The sequence below is a fragment of the Sturnira hondurensis genome, unplaced genomic scaffold, assembly GCF_014824575.4.
Source record: "Sturnira hondurensis isolate 20B ecotype Veracruz unplaced genomic scaffold, ASM1482457v3 Scaffold0004257, whole genome shotgun sequence".
In the NCBI taxonomy this organism is placed as follows: domain Eukaryota; kingdom Metazoa; phylum Chordata; class Mammalia; order Chiroptera; family Phyllostomidae; genus Sturnira; species Sturnira hondurensis.
The window spans coordinates 4496470-4514374 of record NW_028076888.1 but is presented as its reverse complement, the minus strand read 5'-3'; the positions used below and the strand labels follow the sequence as shown (position 1 = coordinate 4514374).

At 51.1% G+C, this 17905-nt stretch overlaps 1 protein-coding gene across 2 annotated transcripts in view; it reads left to right on the top strand.

Annotated features, from left to right (window-relative positions):
• Nucleotides 1-17905, top strand: part of CLCN6 (Cl-/H+ antiporter 6) — a 32234-nt gene that overhangs the window by 318 nt on the left and 14011 nt on the right. For both annotated transcript variants that reach the window (XR_005066348.1, XM_037045211.1), the window contains exons 2-10: nt 712-771; nt 2371-2436; nt 2763-2828; nt 5268-5334; nt 8496-8602; nt 9177-9303; nt 15392-15459; nt 16621-16679; nt 17538-17670. Coding sequence is in view for 1 of the 2 variants with exons in the window: in XM_037045211.1 (XP_036901106.1) it covers nt 712-771; nt 2371-2436; nt 2763-2828; nt 5268-5334; nt 8496-8602; nt 9177-9303; nt 15392-15459; nt 16621-16679; nt 17538-17670 (753 nt within the window). In the remaining variant the exon portion in view is untranslated. The remainder of the gene's footprint in view (nt 1-711; nt 772-2370; nt 2437-2762; nt 2829-5267; nt 5335-8495; nt 8603-9176; nt 9304-15391; nt 15460-16620; nt 16680-17537; nt 17671-17905) is intronic.

The following is a 17905-nucleotide window of genomic DNA, read 5'->3' as shown; positions in this document are numbered from 1 at the left end:
GTAAGGAGCTGGTGGAGCCGGGCTGGGGAAGGGGCGGTTGCTAAGGGACGGTGAGAGGCGTTGCCAGAGGGGCTGGGTCGAGCTGAGCCCGCAGGTGGGGAGAGCATGCTGGGCTCTCTCTAAATCTGCCCTGATTCGCGTGCCCAAATCTGAGTCTTTTTCTCATAACTCATCCCTGGAATGTAAGAGAGGATCCAGGCTAGCGCTAATTACTCCCATACATATTTTCTCTTATTTCCATCTGAAAGGAGTTTTGAATGAAAGAAGTATTTTCGGCGTAATCCCATTCACTGGACCTTGTGTTCGTCATGCAGCTGGCTTAATTTCTCCAGCCTTTTCTCACTCTATTCCTAACCCTTTCTGGGTCATTAAAAATCCAGCTTTTCCCTGCAAAGCACCCTGGGAAAACCTGAATTGCTTTGTCCTCAGGTTTGACAGGTCCCTTCCACTTTCAGATTCCGCATATTACCAGATGGAATCTGATTCTCCTTTAGAGAGTGTATCAGTAGAAATGAAGACCTCAGCTGGACCCCCACCCAAATCACCCTCCATCCCAAAAGTTTGTTTTGCTTTGTTTTTGTGAGGTCTTGTTTTGTGGTGATAATGGCTCCAGATGATTAGAAACTAGCAACTGATTTCAGTAGACACTCCTGCCTCCTTTCACTTTGAACCATTAAAAGGGTCTTCCTTCCGTGGATCTGTTTTTTCCAGACCATCCTTGGAGAAACCCAGGAGGAGGAGGATGAGATCCTTCCAAGGAAAGACTACGAGGTGAGATTCTTAGGTGCCGTCTTGAGTAACAAAAGCAGTGAATGACCTGGTCCCTTAAGACTGAAGCAGGAGGGTTCCAACCAGATGTGCTCTTTGACCTTCTGTCCCAGGGAGTAAGTGGATAAGAGGTAATGCCCCTCTGGGGAAGGGGCTGTTTAACAAGCCCTTTTCTCACCTCAACTGCAAAACACGGTCTGGGTGTCTCCACGCTTTCGTAGGTCTGTGGCACCTTAACCTGGATAGACTATGTGTTTGCAATTAAACTGCTTGCTTTTACAGCCCAAAGACCCAGAGTCAAAGCCACTGGCAGTGTATGCTCATAGCAGGTGTGGGCCAGTAGACCTTGTTTCTCTTCTGGGAGAACTTAGCATTCAGAAGGTGGTTTCGTGCTCAAGCAGCTTCTCTTTGAAGTGCTCTCGACCGCGGCTCCTGATTTCCATGTGGGACTCGTAGAGTGCGGTGTGTGTGTGTGTGTGTGTGTGTGTTTACTACTGCTGGGGTGAGCCATAAAGTAATCATTTTGTGATGACTTCTGAAAACACAAAAAAGCCATGGTTGTGATGGAGACTATTTATGATAAGGAGCTAGAGCAAAACCCATAATCCTGCTTATTGAAAGATGATTATTGATGAATTGATTATTGAAAGATGAATATTATTAAATATTCTTTTTTATGCTTACATACATGCTTTTAAAAAAAGATTTCATTTATTTTTAGAGAGAGGGAAATGGAGAAAGAGAGGGAAACATCAATGTGTGGATGCCTTTTGAGTGCTCTTTACTGGGTACCTGGCCTACAACCCAGGCATGTGCCCCGACTGGGCATCGAACCAGCGACCCTTTGGTTCGAAGACATACATGCTTTCTTCTGAGTAACAGAAGTGAGAGTCTACTGAATATTTTAACCTCTGTTTCCCCCCACTTTAAACTTACCCCTTTAAAGTGTGCAATTCAGCGGTGTGTTCAGTGCAGTCAGAGTTGTGCAGTCATCACCAAATCGGTTGTAGAACGTTCCGTCAGCTTCCTCTCCCGTTAGCAGAGTCACTGCCCATCCGCCTTGTCGCTGAGCCTAGGCCACCACTGATTCACTCTCTGTCTCTGTAGATTCGCCTGTTGGGGGTATCTGAACACCTTTCAAATATTTGTGGACTCACAGCATTATTAGACAGAGCCATCAAGCAAATAGTTAATTGGCCAATCAGTTCTGTAAAATATTTGGTATGAGGGATATTCATATCTTTCAACATTTTCTTTTCCTATCTCTAGAATGGGATGTCACTCATTTGATTAAAATATGTATATTTAATCACTCATGGGTGAATCTAGTTTCCCAGCAGAATTTTTTACTGTGGCCTTTTGTTGTGTAATCAGAAAAAAATAGTATTTTTAATGTAAAAAATGTACCATGCTTGCTGTGAAAATTCCAAACAACACCCAGATGTGAACACCCGCTAAAATACCACCTCATCAATGGCCACTCTCACCAGTGTTCCCAGATGCTTCTGCTTTCTGTACGCTGACACACCAATGACCTTCGTTCTTTCCTCAAAATGGGACTGTCACACCCTACGGTGACTTCCCCCGCATGCCCTCTTTCAGAGTTTGGATTATGACCGCTGCATCAATGACCCTTACCTGGAAGTTTTGGAGACCATGGATAACAAGGTGGGCCTCTTACTGATCTCTCGGGACTGAGTGGGTCTTACGACAGCCCCTTCACCTTTGTCCCTCTGCCCTTTTCACCTCTTGCATGGGGTGCCGGCATTTATTCCTCAGCCCTCCGTCCTGCCAGCCAGAGCACCCGCTGGCCCAGCCTCTTGAGCCCACCATCCTCGCCCTGTAGAGCACCCTGTGTCTCGGATGTCGCCGCCCTCGCCATCTTTGCTCCCTGTGTGAAACCTACTCTCAGACTGGTCGGCCAGGGTCTGTGCCTGCCCCACCGCCAGCAGAACCCAGTAACAAACTGAGTCATTCTTTTCCTGTGTGCACAGAAAAGTCGCAGGTACGAGGCGGTGAAGTGGATGGTGGTGTTTGCCATTGGAGTCTGCACGGGTCTGGTGAGCGGATGGGGTGTGGGGGTGGGGGGCAGAGGTGGGGTCAGAGGTCAAGCTTGGGCCCGATGAATAAGTTGTTTGCCATAACAGGGCCTGCCTTGTCTTTCTTCCTTTTTTAAAAAAATTCCTAACCTGGTTTTCATACTTCTCTTTTGCTTTCCCTTTTCATGAAATGAAAGTGAGTCACACAACACTGGTGCTCTGTAAAGCACTCAAAGCTTTGTTTGGGCAGGCCCTGTCCCTTACGTAAGGGATGGTCTTATCAGGTAGATAACTTGGGAGGGACAGTACCCTGTGGGTGTTGAGGTCATTCTGTAGGGAAAAAGCAAAGCAGTGAGACCGAAACCATGAGTGTCATGCCCTTGCCCACAGGACAGTGTGCCGGTAAACACTGTCGATTTCCGGGAATTTTTTGTGCCGTCCTGGGCTTCTTGTCTGCACAGTGCTGATTTTTTTCTAGAAGGTAGAGCTGGCAGTTGTGGGCAAAGGACCACGCCCACATGCTCGGAGTTCTGGGTCAGCACGTTCACAGATGCATCACCGACAGCGAAAGATGATGAAACGTTCCCCAAGACCGTAGTAGCGCAAGGTCTGGGACCGTAACTGCTGACTTAACTGTGGTTAAACCTGGACAAGAAAAGCTGGAAAAGTCAGTCAGGACACTCATCCCCTCTGATTTTCCATCAGTACGGTGTTTGGGCAGGGGTTGTTTTAGGCCATTGGGGTTTCTCCAACAGAAGTAGCACCGACTGGGTGGCTTAAACAACAGACATCTGTTTCTCACAGTCCTGGAGGCTGGAAGTTCAAGATTTAGGGCCGGCAGATTAGTGTCTGGTGAGGGCCTGCCTCCTGGTTCATAGTCGGCCGCCTTTTCACTCTGTCCTCACACGGTAGAAGGGAGCAAGAGAGCTCTCTGGGGTCTCCCTCTTTTTAATCCTGGTCGAATTGGTATAGCGTATGTATGTTAGGCACACTGTGTTATAATTCAGTATTTATACGTACTACGCAGTGTATGTATATAAGTGTGGTTGCCATCTGTCACCACACAATTAACCCCTTTCACCTACTCTCCCCTCCCCTAATTCCCTTTCCCTCCTGGGGTCTCCTTATGAGGGCACTAACCCCATTCATGAGGCCTTCACCTTCGTGACCTTGTCACTTCCCGAAGGCCCCTCCTCCGAGTACCATCATATTGCGGTTAGAATTTCAGCAGGGATTTGGGATGGTGGCGAACACAAACATTCAGCCCACAGTAGGGGTCACACACATTCCCAAGCAGCAGTCTGTTCATCCCCTTTCTCCAGCATTGACCACAGTCTCATACTTAAGTCTACGTGACGTACCCGTGAAATGTACACCACATGTGCAGTAGAATGTAGCCCCAAGGCCGGCCACGGTTTTTGTTTCATGGCACTTGCCAGATTTTCCCTACAGTAAATTCAGACGTCAAGGAACATCTTACTAGTTAAGGGTGAGTGGCATTGGAGGTCTCTTTGGTAGCATTTTAATGGATACTGGTATGGGGCAAGTTGGCTTGATTTCACTGTTTTATTGAAATTTCAGAGTGTCAGTTTTGCTGTGTATGGTTCTGATTGCAAGTTTCCCCGTAATAAGCAAAGCCATTAGCTGTCTATACACTAGTCTTCTTGCCTCTTTCATATCAAACTCCTTTGAACTGCCATTCAATCAATACCAGCAACTTTACCTGGCACCCTCACGTTATGGGAAGGAAGGCCTGCCTCCAGAGGATATCTCTTGCTACTTTAACTTGGCCTTTGACTTGGCACCACTTACTACTTTAACATTTAAGAGCCTCCAGCATTGGCTTGAGGGAATTCGGGAGTTAAAGGCCTCAAGCCTTTGATCCTCGAATCTCCAAAATCAGAAGTCTGTCCAGTTCTCCTTTAAGTAGGGACCTCGGAGAGTAGGATGGGGAAACATGAGTGTTTTTTTACTACTTGCCAGGGTAACCATTATCTATGTAAGACAGGAATAAGTCACAATAGTGACTTATATTTAAAGTAGTGATAGTGATAGAACTTACAGTGTTTGTGAGTTTTGCAGTAATAGTCAACATGCAAATCCACAAACATGTAAGTGCATGCTGGCATTCAGAGTCATCTGAGCTGTGTGCTCATCCTGCTACACATCACTGCAGAGTCAGTCGTCCTCTCCCGTCTCCCATCTTCCTCTGCATCCTTTCCCTTCTTTGTTTCACTCTCCATCTCCCATAGCTGTACCTCGTGCTTTTGTTTTTTGGTGGGCAGTGGGGCCAGGCTGGAGTGGGGCCCTCTGGAGAGCCAGGGTAACTAAGGAAAGCCGGTTTGCCCATCACTGGTTGGTGACCCAGCTGTGTGTGCCCAGGGTCACAAACACAGCGGGGCAGGCCTGTGCCAGCGCCGGGAAGAACTGCATGGCTGACGGCTCCTCTGCTCTTCACAGGTGGGTCTCTTTGTGGATTTCTTTGTGCGCCTCTTCACCCAGCTCAAGTTTGGAGTGGTACAGACGTGTATCCTTTGCTTCGGCCTTGGCGTTCCTGGATGTCAGCAGTTTGTGGTTTTGCTTTCTTGTTTAGAAGTGAATTTAACAGTAGACATGATCTGTGAAGAGCTATTTATTAGCCATTTTTGGCTGTAAGGGTTTTTTAAAATTTTTATTTATTTATCTTTAGAAGGGAAGGGAAGGAGAGAGGGAGAGAAATATCAATGTATGGTTGCTTCTCAAGCGTCCCTGCTGGGAACTGGCCCCTGCTGGGAACTGGCCTGCAACCCAGGCATGTGCCCTGACTGGGAATCGAACTGCAATCTTTTGGTTCGCAGGCCCACGCTCAATCCACTGAGCTACACCAGCCAGGGCTTGGCTGTAAGGTTTTTAAGTATCATCGAAGGACGCAAAAGGACACTTTGATAAGATAGATACTTATATTTGTGGTTAGTGAGAAATGAAGGACCAGGATGCCTACTTCACCCAATCTATAAATTCAATGTAGTGCCAATGAAAATGCCAATAGAATTTTCAATGGAATTTGAAAATTATCTTCCTAAATTTATGCAGAGAAGTAAACCAGAGGTCCACTGAGTCCGGGGGTTGTGCTGCCTGTCGCTGCCCAGCCAGAAAGCAGAGCCCGGCTGGACTATAGCTGTGTTGTCATTAATATCAGAGGCCACAGTCTGAGAAGTCTGCCTACATCCTCCTTCCCCTGAGCTTTCAGAAGCAAGTTTATATGGGGGGAAATGTGGGGTTGGGAGGGGCCAGTTCCCAGGGGTGGAGCAGACAGGCGCTGACATAAGCACTGTTTCTCCTGCGAGCCAGGGGGGGCGCTGCTCAGCGCCTTCCCCAGCTGGCTCCCTTCCTCTGCCTTTGCATTCCTCTCTTCCCCGGAGGCCTGTGGTGTATAGCCAGGGAGGCATGTACCCTCTGGTTAGGGAGGGGGGGTGTACACCCTTTGCTCCCTCGCCCTCGGTTAGGCAAGATAGGGTCTCCCATTCACCAGCTGGCTCTAAAAGTTGCTCAAACTATTTGGCCTTGTTTGATGTTCGTATCTCAGTTTCCGCATTCCACTTGTCCAGGAATTTTCCTGACTTCTTACTGTCCTGTTCAGTTTTGAGCAACAGGCAGGGAGATTTGCCCTACCAGGTGTCAAGACTTACATCACTTAGGAGACAGTAATTGAAACAGTTACACGGTGCCAGGACGTCTAGTTAGACATGGGGAATAATACAGAGAAGCAGCAGCCAGCCTGCCCGGAAGTGCGGTGAGTGACGGAGTTAGTGCGCTCACTCGGTGAGGGCCAAATGGGCCCTTTAATAGAACGGGCCGGAGCATTGGTTCTCCATCTGGGAAAAGACAATTAGACTCCTGGTTTGTACTAGAAATTCACTCCAGGTGGATTGAAATGTAAGTGGGCAGAACAAACCCTTTAAGACACTACATGCTGTCAAGAGTAGGGAATCATTTCTTAAAATCCCGGAAGGCACACGAAAAGGAAAAGATTAAAAAATTTGACCACCTCAGAGTAAATATTCCACTGATACAAACAAACCCCAAAACAGTATCAACAAAGTGAGAGGCATACAAAGACATTTATTACAGGTTTGTGATCACAGCAAGTGGGAATCCCAGCAAGTGGGAAAATGGAAAAATTAGGGAATGTTCACTAGTACGATTTTGTGCCGAAGTTAAAATGAACGAAGCAGGACTGTGTGTTTGGACATAGCTAATTCCCCAAAATGTAGCACTGACTAAGAAAAAGAAAGTTGGAATATGTGCCTCAAATATAATGCCATTATTTTAGTTTTAGAAAGATAGGAACAATACGGATACACCTGAAAATACTCAAGTGCTAATCTACAACTAAAAGGCCAGACGCAGCGCATTCCTTCGAGATTCAAAGAACAAACAGCCTTTTGGGAAGCCCCGATTCAGGCGGAGCTTGAACGGCACTGCCATTAGGAGGTGAAGGCAGGCGAGGGGTGTTCGCGAGGAGGGAGAGGGGAGCCATGACATGAGTGGGGGAAGAGACTTGGGTGTCAGTAAGCTGGGGAAGGCGTTCCTGGAGGTGCGGATTAGCTCACGGAAACCAGGCTGACGTTGGTCATGGTGTCTGCTGTACTCCGGGGTTTGCACACCGTTTGAAAACTGCTGCTTCAGTCTCCGTCCGAAGGCTAACGTGCTAACGTGCCCAGTCCCCACGTTCCACAGGTTTGAGGATTGAGGAGCGGGACGGGCAAGGTGGGCCCTGTGGGTCGGCGGCTCTGGCTCCACTTTCAAGAGGCCCTGTTCTGTGATACGCCACAGCAGGAGGGACGCACAGCAATTTCATGTCAGCGGTCTCTCCCGAGGAGAGGGGACAGAAACGAGGAGAGGGGACAGAAACGTAAAGGTTGTTTTCCTTTTAATTGTGTTTTAAATGTTATTTTTAGAGAGAGGGGAAGGGAGGGAGAAAGAGAGGGAGAGAAACAATGATATGTGAGAGAAACATCGATCAGTTGCCCCTCATATGCGCCCCAATAGGGGACTGGGCCCAGACACGTGCCCGGATCGGGAATAGAACCACCGATTCTTGACTTTGTGGAGTGATGTCCAACCAACTGAGCCGTGCTGGTCAGGGCAAGGTTTTCTTTTTTGTTGTTGTTGTTTTTAATGGCTCTTAATGTTTTACCTTTAAAAAATAGCCCGGGCTGGTGTGGCCCAGTGGATTGAGCTCCAGCCTGCAAACCAAACGGTCCTGGGCTCATTTCCCAGTCAGGCGCAGGCCTGGGTTGCAGGCAGGTCCCCGGTTGGGGGCACGAGAGAGGCAACCAGTCAGTGTATCTCTTGCACACTGATGTTTCTCACTTTCTCCCTCCATTCCCTCCTCTCTAAGGATACATAAATAAAATCTTTTAAAAGAAAAAATAAATAATAAAATAAATGAAAAAAATACCCGGAGCAAATAGGGTATCACATTGAGACTTGTGAAAGCCAGGGCTAGGAGGGCACAGGTGATGGTTCCTTTTTGTAATGTTTGAAGCATTCCACAGTTAAAACGGTTTCTAGTTTTTATCGTTCATATGTGGAGACGAGGAAGAGGAGCAGTGAACGTGCCCCAGAAGAAACGCCACGCGTGTCACGTGTTTGCAGGGAAGCCCTCGGCTGACAAGTAGAGTTTCCTTAACCTGCCTTCCGAAGCCGTGGAAGAATGCAGCCGGAAAGGGTGCCTCGCCCTGTCCCTCCTTGAACTCCTGGGTTTCAACTTGATCTTTGTCTTCTTGGGGAGCCTGCTCGTCCTAATCGAGGTGAGCGGTGTGGGTGCTGCCGTTCTATTGGGGTTTTGGGTCCTGCACACCTTCTCTCTGTCGCCGTTGCTGGAAGGTCGGAGACCTGAATTAGACTTGGAATACAGAGTCCTGTGGAGAGTGGCCACTCGTTCACTTAGAAATGTTTCTGAGAGGAAAGGTGTGTAGCCTCTGGTGAGATTAAAGAGGAAACGTCTAGATTAGGAGGGTGGTTCTCCACCTTGGGAAGCACGTTAGGATCCCCTGGGGAACTTAGAAAGCAACTGGTACCCAGGCCCCAGCGCAAAGGAATGAAATAAAAATTTCCAGAAGCGGGGTGTCTGTGTGTATCGTTGAAAGGCTCCTCGGTGATGCCGAGTCCCCGGGAATTTGCTAGAAATGTGCATCCTCCCATTCCCCTCAGACCTCCGGGGTCAGAAACCGGGGGTGGGGCCAGGCACCAGTGTCTTCCCAGGCCCCACAGGTGATGCTGGCGCTAAGGGAGGAGTCAAGTGTCCCTCTGCCGCGTTTGGTGAGGGTGGGCCAGAGCTGGTGGGTTTGGGTGTATGGGTATGCCTACTCTCTCTCCCACCAGCCAGTGGCAGCAGGTTCTGGGATACCCGAGATCAAATGCTACCTGAATGGTGTGAAGGTGCCCGGAATTGTACGTCTCCGGACCCTGCTCTGCAAAGCCTTCGGTGTGCTGTTCAGTGTGGCTGGAGGTAAGGAGGGTCTCTCTGACTTTACCTGCAAGTCTTTGAGTGGGGTGGTGGATGGCAAGAGGCGTTATGTGTGTGAATAAAGCAGATTTGGGTTGGGGGGCCCGCCGGCAAACAGGTCTCTGCGTTCCTGCTGGTGGCTTACTCTTCTCTGTGCAGACACTGCTGGTAAGGGGCCCTTTGGTTTGGAGCAGACCGGCCATCTAGTTGGTCTGTGCGGTTGGCTTTCAGCAAAGTCAGCCAGCTTTTTATGCAGACAGCCAGGTGATCGATATTTTAGGCTTCGTGGGCCAAGAGGCAAAGTGGAAAATATTATTTAGGAACTTACACATGCGTAACTGTGTGCCTCCCCGTCCCATGGAGATCTACCGGCCGCCGTGGATGAGAACAAGTCATCGGGACACAGTCTTGCTGTTCCCTCGGGAAAGGGGGTGGCGATTCTCTCTAGTGGGGGACTCCGCAGCCCTTCTCTGAAACGGCCTTTGTCGGGAATGGTGTGTGCAGGGGTACACAGCATGCATGCATAGCTCTTCAATCAATGTCAAAGGCCAATAGTCATACAAACACAGGTGTCATCTATTGGTAACAGCTGAAGGAACAGAGATCTGCCTCAGGTCAGGGTCTGTGAGTCATGCTGATGCCAGAGGATCTTCAAGACGTGTTTAATGAGATAAGGAGTGTGGGCGCAACTTTGCCCGCAAAGTCCCCCCGTCAGCCACGGATGAAAGTAAACACTATGAAGACATGATCTGCTTGGGGAGGAAAGGTGTAGAACCAGGAAGCGCTTCTCCCTGATGGAAATGGGGGCTCGGGCTATGACACAATAGCCAGTGGATAAGGGTCCATCGCTCCCTCTTTGTCACAGCCCCCTAAGTCCTTGCGTGATGGCCTCCCAAGTGATCACATCTGGTCTAGGTTGTGCCTTTCTGAGGGGTCGTACCCGCCATGGACATCGACCAAGCTTTGGGGGCCGGGGAAGAAGCAGAAGCAGCGCTCGCTGCCAGAGACAAGCTTTGTCTCACGTGGCTCACACTCCGGAGGTCGCTCACTTAGACATGGGAGGCAGTTACAATTCCTGAAACTAGGCAGGGCAGTTCCCAACATCACCCCGTTTTTTGTTTTTTAAATCAGTTGAAGCTGTTAGGCCTGTGAAACCTACTATTTGCTGTTCCCGAATGCAATCACAAGGAAACAACTTCCATGTACATCATAAAGCACAAATAAGGATTAAAACGAGGGGGAGTCCAAGGGCTGCCGTAACCCAAACTTGTAAATTCAGTCCCCTGAAGAACGTTACACATGCAAGGAGATGACAAGGCAGGTCTGGTTACAATTCATACTTTGGGAGAATTAGCACAGACTTCAGGAAGTTACTTTAAAGATACGTAGCAAGGGCTTGAGGGTGAGAAAGATTTAGCAAGAACAAGTTACAAAGCATTATTAGAATCTGTAAACAACCAGCGTGCTCAAAAGACCCACATTCTCAGGTTAAGTCCATCAAACCAATTTTGGGGGGGGGTCTTCTAGCCAATTAAGCGTTGAATGTCCTGCAGCTGCTGATGTAGCTGTAGCTGCAATTTATCAATTTGTCCCTTTGAGTTGGTAGAGAAAGTCCCTCTTAGGTGATGTTGAATACCGCTCCAGGAATTCCACTTCAGGGGGGTGACACAGCTTGGAGAAGAAGTCTGGGTCGAGAGTGCAGTGTGTGGATGGATGGTGCCAGGGAAGCCTTTTCTGTGATGCGGCTTCACCCTCCTCGCTGGCGGGTCTAGAGGTCATTCTGGGAAGCAAACATAAGCACACCCTCTTTCCCAAGCCAAGAGTTAAACTCTGAGGGTAAGGTGGCTTTGCCTCTTCTGTCTGAAAATGTTTTACAGTTGGAATACAAAGCAACTCATCGTAATTTGGAAAATTATAGGTAAACATGGCTAACAAAATTAATTTGGGGGGGGAGGACTCGTGACTCCTTTTTTGTTAAAAAGATTTTTAAAAGTCTGATGAGCCCGTTCTACAATTGCCTGACCAGTTGGATTGTAAGGTCTCCATTGGCAAATACCTTTACCTTTTTAAAAAAACCCGGAGTTGGGCGCCAGTGGTTCCCAACAGAGGAGTTCACTCCTTAGGCCTTGAACTTAACCATCCCGTGTATATGGACAGAGCCATAAAAGCAAAGCAAGCTTCAAATTGTAGGATGTGTTCTTTAGCCCCGATTTCCCACGGGATCCCTGGGTGCCCGCCTCCAGCACTCCCTGCGTTCCAGTCGAGGCTCACGGGCCTCTCTCAGGGCCCTGCTTGTGGGGGGCTGCAGTCTCCAATGCCACACAGAGTGGTCCCCAACATCTCCGCTCCTTTAAAAGTGTTTTTTATTGATTACACATTACAGTTTTCTCAACTCTCCCCCGTATGTCCCCCCTCCGCCCTGCCACCCCAGCCCTCCAGCATCCCCCCACCCTTAGTTCATGTCCGTGGGTTGTACATGCAAGGGTTTTTTGGGGGGTTCTTTCCTATACTATTCTTAACCTCTCCCTGTCTATTTTATGCCTATTGGTTATGCTTCTCCGTGCCTTTCCCCTCCCCACTGAAATCCCTCCATGTGATGTCCATGTCTCTGATTCTGTTCTTGTTCTAGTTTGCTTAGCTTTTGTTTCTGTTGGTTTTCTTTTCTTTTAGGTTCATTTTGTTGATAGTTGTGAGTTTATGTTCATTTTACTGTTCATATTTTTTATCTTTTTCTGATAAGTTTCTTTAACATTTCATATAAGGACTTGGTGATGATGAACTCCTTTGACTTGACCTTGTCTGGGAAGCACTTTATCTGCCCTTCCATTCTAAATGAGAGCTTTGCTGGATGGAGTCATCTTGGGTGTAGGTCCTTGTCTTACATCTCCCCCTTTCTGTTGGTTATGGCTGACACGGTGGTACGTCCGATGAAGCCTGCTGCTTGCTTTTCCCTTGCATGGCCACTGGAAAACAATTTGTGCATGCATCTCAGGGCACAAAAGATGACAGTGATCAGGAGGCATCCTGTAGCCCCTGTGACCTAGACACGCAGATTTGGTCCTTCAAACAAGTCCTTGGATTGAGCCTGTAAGTTGTCATGCAAGGCCCGAAAGACCCCTGTTCAGTGAACCCTGTGTTGTCCTGGGGTTGATGGATTTGTCCCTTGAGACCAGTGGAAAAGGCCCCTCACTGTCCACGTGGGCCTCCTCCCATGAGCGCCGACTGGAGTTCCACTTCAGACGGGTAACCCACAGCTCAGAGCAGCCTGGACCACCAGTGAGCTCCTGACGAGTGACAAGAGCATCGTCATCTGTCGTTTCTTCCCGGGTCGGGGGAGTCCAGCGGATGGAGGGCCGTGGAGCGGGTAGCCTTTTCCCTGCCGGCAGCTCCGGGCTCCTTCAGGAGAGGAGACACAAGCACGCCCTCTACCCCGGGGCAGTTGTTGCGCCCGCTCACAGCCGTTGGTGATACGCTGTCTGAGGGCTGTGGAGTAGAGCCTGCCGGTCCTCTGTGGCTGGCGAGGGAGGAGAAGCCATTCGGTGGTTTCAGATGTGGGGGTTAACTGCCCTAACACCGCTGTAGGTGTGCGAAGGGTAGGAAAACCAAATAACAGCACCGGGTGCGAGGGATCGACTGGCGTGAACTGCCTGGTTTGAATTGCTGATTGACAAGACTTAGCTCTGCTCACGGAGTGAAGAGACCCCTCTGTGATATTAATTCCTGTCTCCTCTTCTGTCGGCTTTAAGCCCATAACCCTTGGCTGCCCGGTGGGCAGTGGGCAGAGCAGTGCAAACGGGGCCCAAGCCAGTGGGCACCGCGAGCCGCCTCTGCTCCACGCTGTCTGTGCCACTGAGCCTCCACCCTGCCTTCTTCGCCTTCTTCCGGCCCGGGAGGTCTGACCATCCCTCCTCTGGGAACCAAGAGCAATCCTGTTTCAGCTTTTGCAAAAGACTGATAAGTGCTGGTCCTTGACCTGGCAGCCAGCACCTTGGAGCAGCTGCCGGAGCAAACGAAACCTCCTTCGATAGCCCCACTCCCACCTCGGTTAGACGTCAGAAAGATAGTAGAAAGGTCTCTCTCCTCTTAGGAATGAAACCTAAGTGGGGAGTTGAGGGGTTAAACAGTGGCCTGTTCCCTGGGAGTGGCCTGAGAAGCAGTTTGTCCCATCCTTAGAGTGATCTTCCCCCTTTTGCTCTGCTCAGGGATCTGGACAAAACCCCGGGGGCTGCTGTCCCTCACCTCAGGGATGACCAGGTCCGAATTCCCCTTCCTGACGTGCTGTCTGCGCTGCTTAGTGACAATGGGGAACGCAGACAGCTTTCCAGTCTCCGGCTTGCGCAGCCTCTGGGAGACATGGCTGTGTGGCAGTGGTAGTCTGGCCACGGGCCAGAGGTGAATCTAATACGGAGGACGGGGAGCAGGCGGCTCCTCCACCGAGTTATCCTGGAGCGGTGCTGGGGGGGGAGGTGAGGAGGGAGCCTTCCTCCTTCGTTTGTGGCCGTGGGTGTTTATTACTAGGTTCAGCAACCACGCCCGCCGTGGCCCTATGAGTCCCCTCTGTCGCGTCTGAGCTTTGCTGAATATCGGTTTCTAGAGTGAGTAGGGGCGGGAGCCGCTCTAGCTAGGCTCCGGGGTAATAAATTCCAATGTCCTGTGGGGCCCCGTTCTCCCGATACCGTTTAGTCTCTGCCCCACTTTGCCTACACATCTAGATCTAGAGAGCCTGCATCCGGGAACCACGGACAGCAGGTCTTTACTGTCTGTAGTGAGTGAGTTAAGTTCTGTTCTTCAGCCTGGCGTCCTGCAGCCTGAAGAAGCTGCTCCTTGGGAAGTCCTGAGCCCCTATCGGGCTGGGCTAGTTTTCCTTTTGGTTTTCACTTCTCCCACCCTCGCTCTGCTTACCTAGTTCTGTAAACCTCTGGCTAATTGCTGGGGAATGAGATGGATGTCAGCTGCTGGCGATAGCCTTCCGGAAACACCTGGAGGCAGAGGGTGGGAAGAGGAACTGGCACAGGTCTGAACAGGCACAGAGGTGGCTCTGAAAGAAACTCCCCTTTCCCGCATGCCGGACACACTGTGGCGTAACTGAAAGCCAGGTGCCACTGTCCCTTACTGTGGGAGGAGGACCCTGAATCCCATCTGTCTGGGTGTGCCTTCTGTGATGATGGCTCATAGCCTCTTGGCCGATGCAGGTCCCAACTCAAAGGTCACTATTGGGGCACCAAGATGTGGGATGCCCGTCCCACAGAGCTCTGCCGGCTGCCGAGGGTGAGAAATAAGTTGTCTCAGACACAATCTGTTGTTCCCCTGCGATAGGGGGTGGCGATTCCCTCTAATGGGGGATGCCCCAGCCCTTCTCTGAAACGACTTTTATTGGAAATGGCATGTGCAGGGGTACACAGCATGCGTGCATAGCTCTTCAGTCGATGTCAAAGGCCAATAGTCTTACAAACACAGGTGTCATCTCAGTAACAGTCGAAGGAACACAGAGGTCTGCCTCAGGTCAGGGTCTATTCAGTCACGCTGACGCCAGACGGTCTTCAAGACGTGTTTCATGAGATAAGGAATTCACTTCTCCTGCCTTGAACTTAACCATCCCGTGTGTATGGACAGAGCCATAAAAGCAAAGCAAGCTTCAAAGGGTAGGATGTGTTCTTTAGCCCCGATTTCCCATGGGAACCCTGGGTGCCCGCCTCCAGCACTCCCTGCGTTCCAGTGGAGGCTCACGGGCCTCTCTCAGGGCCTTGGCTTGTGGGGGGCTGCAGTCTCCAATGCCACACAGAGTGGTCCCCAACGCATAACCATTCAAAACATATCCAGGTACGAATGTAAAACTTACCCTTCGCTCTCCAGCTGTACAAAAAGCAGCCCGGAGATCCTGTTTGGCCCGCAGGCTGTAGTTTGCTGATGCCCAGTGCAGACTTTAGATAGTATTTCCTCTCACCTGGTAGGAATTTGACTTGCTCCGGTTAGACAGTCGCAGGATCATCTCTGTTGCAGAGTCACCAAGAGGAAGACTTAGGTAGCGAAGGCCTCCTGAGCTGGAGCGGGTTCAGTGCCGACTGACGGTCTCCCCTCTCCCCTGTCCCAGGGCTCTTCGTGGGGAAGGAAGGCCCCATGATCCACAGCGGCGCAGCGGTGGGCGCTGGCCTCCCTCAGGTAAGGGCGACGGGGAGGGGAGGCCCTTGCAGCGCTTTCCGCGGCGTGGGCATTCCTTGAGGCCTTGTGGGGAAAAGTCCACCAGAAACACCTGAACATGACTTCAGAGTCTGATTATTGATTCTAGAGGGGGGGGAAGGGAGAAAGAGAGAAAAACATCTATGTGAGACAGGAACAATAATCAGTTGCCTCTTGCATGCACCCCAACTCAGGACTGAACCCACAACCCAGGTGTGTGTCCTGACCAGGATTCAAACCAGCAACCTTTTGGTTTGCAGGATGACACCCAGCCAGCTGAACACACTGGGCAGGGCATGACACTTCAAAGTTTTAACAAGGCCCTGCCAAGTCCTAGGGTCAGAAATGGGACCCAGAGAAAGTGTGTTCAGATGGAAGCCACCTGGTGCCCCCACAGCCACTGCCTGGTACCTCCACATGAGGTGGATCGGTGGTTGACTCAGCGCTGCTGAACCCCAAGGGGCCGGAAGCCCGTCAGAGGTGGCTCCGGGCACAGGGCTGCCCAGAGTGCCCCTGAGGTAGCACAGGGCCAGCAGCAGCTCCGGGGGAGGAGCCGGCCCAGCGGTCCGAAGCTCCCGTCCTTGTGGGCTAGTCTAGATGTCAGCTGCGGGCAGGGGGATATCTCAGTGCCTCGTGATCTGTCGCTTGTGGATGCATCCCTGTCCCCTTCTGAGGGGATGTCCGATAGTGGTCAAAGCAGAGGAGGAAGTCGGTCTCATCCACAGTTCGCCTTCTCTCTCTCTGTCTTGCTGCTGCTTCGTCTTCATCCCCAGCCTCCCAGAAGTGAGCCGGGACTGGGCGGCAGCATGAGCGTTTGGTGGACGGGTTGGCAGGTGGCGCCTGGCCCTTCCTTCCCGCCACCCCGAGCAGGGCCACTCTATCTTCTGCAGCAGGTTCCATGTCCTCCCCACCCTCCGCTCAGCTGCTTCCCTCCCATTTTCTTTCTGACGTGCTGACTCTGTACCAAGTGCAGTTTCCGAAGATCGTAGATTCAGGGGCAGGAAAGGAAGCATCTCCCAACAATAACTTCTTTTTCTCTGGGCTGCTGTACTTGCAGCACATCTGCCCCGGTGTTCGGGGCAGGCGAGGGGATGCCCCGGGGCCCTGCAGACTTGGCCCTGACTTAGTTTCCTCTCATTTTAGTTTCAGAGCATCTCCTTCCGGAAGATCCAGGTGAACTTCCCCTATTTCCGAAGTGACAGGTACGGAAAGGTTAGGAATTGGACTTTATTTTTTTTGGCTGCTTCTTCGTTGTTAAATTAAATTCAGTGGGGTGATGTTTGCCGCCCCTCAGACCCAGTACTCGCCCTAGCTGGCTCATCGTCTCCCCTGCTGGGCAGCAGTGTGCAAAACCTGGCATCAGAAAGGAGCGGGCCTTGAGCTTCTGACCTGAAAATAAGCGACAAGGGCCCAGCTGGTCCGGTGGCTTCTGTCTTGTCATGAACTAAGGCCTGGAGGCATCACGACCAAGGGAGATGAAAACCATGGCCGAGACAGTCCACAGGCACACTCTCCGGGGTGCATTTCATAGTCCAAAGCAGTGTACTTGGTCTGCCGCCTTTCTGGGTTGGAAGGTGTGCTCGCCCGGCACTTTTTTGCCCTGTGGGGTTTGTGTGTCTTAAACTGCCAAGCACACCAGGCATGTGGAGTCGGGGGCCCTGGGTCAGAGTTGTGGTCCACCTTCCCGTCTTAGTCTTGCTGCAAGTCATTGTTACCCACGCCTCTGCGCGTAACCAGCACTTGGACATTTTCATGAAACCATGGCTTCCTGGAAGGAAGAGCTGCAGAGTGTCTGGCTCAGCAGGGGCTGAGCTGGGGCTGAGATGCTATATTCAGGCGGCCCCTCCCCGTGGTGGAACTCAGGCTGGGGAGAGCGCCTGGCTCTTGGCTGAGCAGATCTGCTGCCCAGGCGGCCTCCCCAGAGGCCTGCCCTCCAGCCCTGACCCCATGGGTCCCGAGATAAAACGCTGGATAAAATGTTGGCTGATAAGGAAGGGAAGAACTGTCTTTTGTGGCCTGAGCGCTCCTTCCAATAAACCGCCTGTCTCTTCTCTCCTCAGAGATAAGCGAGACTTTGTATCTGCAGGGGCAGCCGCCGGCGTCGCCGCAGCTTTCGGGGCTCCCATCGGGGGCACCTTGTTCAGCCTGGAGGAGGGCTCGTCCTTCTGGAACCAAGGGCTCACATGGAAAGTGGTGAGGGGGACCTCCAAGGAGAGCCTTCTCCTGAGGAGCTGTGCGCAGGGTTAGGCTGGGCACACCTCACCCAGTGTCTGTGGTCCCGATGACCAGCGTGGCTCCCTCAGTCGGAGGTTCCTTTGCCTTAGGTGCCCATAACTGCCAGGCCATGGACCCGCCCGTGCTTTTCGTGTTTGTGCCCCCACCTTCCCACGTCACACTGCCCTCATCCTCTCTCAGTGAGCCACCGACA